This window comes from Heteronotia binoei, chromosome 15 (assembly GCF_032191835.1).
Source record: "Heteronotia binoei isolate CCM8104 ecotype False Entrance Well chromosome 15, APGP_CSIRO_Hbin_v1, whole genome shotgun sequence".
Classification (NCBI taxonomy): domain Eukaryota; kingdom Metazoa; phylum Chordata; class Lepidosauria; order Squamata; family Gekkonidae; genus Heteronotia; species Heteronotia binoei.
The window spans coordinates 38,261,488-38,264,032 of NC_083237.1; the positions used below are offsets into that span (position 1 = coordinate 38,261,488).

Below are 2,545 nucleotides of genomic sequence, written 5' to 3' on the forward strand. Positions count from 1 at the left end.
AAAGGTATTTGGATTGAATTGGAAGTGTATGTGTGTCCCTTAAAAAAGTCATGCTTGGAAATGTTTCCAAAGGCTGACAAAGGGACTTGTTGGGGTATGACAAATTTATTTTCATTTAGTGGAAGTGAAGCTGCCAGGGTAGGCAAAAAAAGAAGATGAGGAAATGAAGACTGTATTCAGGGGAACTGCACTGCTGTATTTTTATTTATTTATTTAGGGAATGGGAAAGTCTCCTGGTTCCACCCCCGAAGTCCCCAGGTATCTCCTGAGTCAGACCTGGAACCCCAAGAAAAACACAAGCAACAAAAAGACTCATTCCTTCAAAATAAGATTCCTTTCTTGGCAGAAAAGGGCCATTGGATCTATCCCATATCCCATAAGGTGTCCTCAACCTTTGTGAGCCTGCAGGCACATTTGGAATTCTGACACAGGGTAGTGAGCACAACCACAAAATGGTTGCTATAGAAGGTGCAGTGAACTACAAATGGCTGCCACAAGAGGCAACAACTACCACAGAATGTTAGAGAGTATTGATATTTGTGACTTTAATTGTAGCTCTTCAATACTTAAGGCAAAAGCTCTGTACTTTTTTTATTATACTATTTTTAAAAAATACATATTCCTTGTCTTCAGTAATACAGTGCTGCAGTGGCCTCTGCTGTCAAAGCAACGCATTTAATTAAATGTGCTAGCAAATTGGATCTGCAGTGGCTAATCAGAAATTCTGTTGGGCAAAAGGACCTCCTGATACTTCCCATTTTCTGAAATCACAGGGTGGGCTCCAGAAGAATTCTGCTATATATTATCACCAAATTAAAATGAATTTTAAAACTCTTGTAAACATGTTGATATGCCACCATAGCAGATGACCTACAACTGAGGTCAATTCAGCAAAGAATTCAAAACTTCTATCTCATTATTTATTATTATTTATCATTTTCAAGGGCCACTAAGAGGGCTAACAATTTAAAACATGCATGATAAAATCACATTTTAAAACCATAAAACCAGCCCCTTCCTAAACATGGGAAACAATTAAAGAACAAACTTTTTAGTATGTTACACACCTAAGCAAAGAAAAAAAAATCAAAACAAAACAGATAGTCAAAAAAAGTCTGTCAAAATAATGAATGGCACAATCCTAAACAAAGCTGTGCCTTTCACAGTAAAACTCTAATTTAGCTTTGCAGTGTTAAGTATTTTATCAATGTATATTTTAGCATAATTTTTCTTCTTATTTTCACTCTATCAGTAAAGATCTCTAAGGAGTTTACAGCATCTGTGGAACTAATTATTAACTGATTAAAGGCATCTCACATATTTTAAGAATTTACAGTCACTGTCTATTTTTTTCACTGCAACCTAGAGACAAAGGATTTTTCCCTAGTAAAGATTCTGCTTCTTGAAGAAACAATTTTCCTTTTGAGTTTCTTAATAGCATTTTTCATTTCTGTATTTCTCAGTGTAAAGATCATTGGGTTCAGCATTGGGGTAATGAGAGTATACATTACTTGAAATATCTTATCTCCTGGGTATACCTTGAAAGGACGGTCATAAATGAATATTGCAGGAGCAAAATTTAAGCTTAATACCACAATATGTGCGGAACACGTGGAAAGAGCTTTGTGCTTTCCCTCTGTGACATGGGTTCTAATCTTCACTAAAATGACAGAGTATGATACAAGTAAGATGAGGAACATAGCTGCAACAATTAATCCACTATTAGAAACCATCAGCAATTCAGTAATGTATGTGTCTGTACAAGCCAGTTTGACAACTTGGGGGATGTCACAGTAAAAATTGTCCAAGATGTTTGGTCCACAGAAGGGCAGCTGAATGAGGATCCCAATCTGGACAATGGAGTGAACAAAGCCACCCAGCCAAGCACCTGCTACCAAACTTATACAAACCCATTGGTTCATGATAGTTAAGTACTGCAGTGGTTTGTAGATAGCTATGTATCGATCCACAGCCATGACTGTGAGCAAGAAATCCACAGAAGCACCAGTAAAGTGGAAAAAGAAAATTTGAGCAATGCACCAGTTGTAGGAAATGATATTGGGATGTGAAAGGAGACCTGCTAGCAGCTTTAGAGCAGTGACAGTGGAATCACTGATATCTAAGGCAGCCAGGTTGGCCAATAGAAAGTACATAGGTGAGTGGAGCTGATGCATGAAGATGACTGCAAAGATAATAGTGAGGTTTCCAAGCCAGGTTGTTATGTAGATAGTGATGAAAATCAGGAAGAGGATGAAATTCCATTTTGGATTCTCTGAAAGACCTATGAGAACAAATTCTGTGACTTTTGTGGTCAGGTTTTCCTGAGCCATCTTGAACCTTCACAACGTACCTGCAATAAGCAGAAGACAAGAATAACATATGAGATACAACCAAATAGGCAGCCGTGTTGGTCTGAAGTAGTAGAACAAAATAGGAGTCGATTGCACCTTTAAGACCAACTTAGTTTTATTCAGAACATAAGCTTTCGTGTGCATGCACACTTCTTCAGACGAGGAATGAGGTACAGTAAGCAGAGCCACATATA

At 37.7% G+C, this 2,545-nt stretch overlaps 1 protein-coding gene across 1 annotated transcript; it reads right to left on the bottom strand.

The window, feature by feature from the left end:
- Positions 1-1,352: 1,352 nt before the first annotated feature.
- Positions 1,353-2,330, bottom strand: LOC132583444 (olfactory receptor 4D1-like). The gene has a single exon (XM_060255081.1). It carries the CDS (start codon positions 2,328-2,330, stop codon positions 1,353-1,355), a length of 978 nt encoding a protein of 325 aa, XP_060111064.1.
- Positions 2,331-2,545: the final 215 nt, after the last annotated feature.

Bases quoted from the DNA above. Each gene is read 5' to 3' on its own strand.
- LOC132583444 (XM_060255081.1), bottom strand. From the start codon at position 2,330: ATGGCTCAGGAAAACCTGACCACAAAAGTCACAGAATTTGTTCTCATA.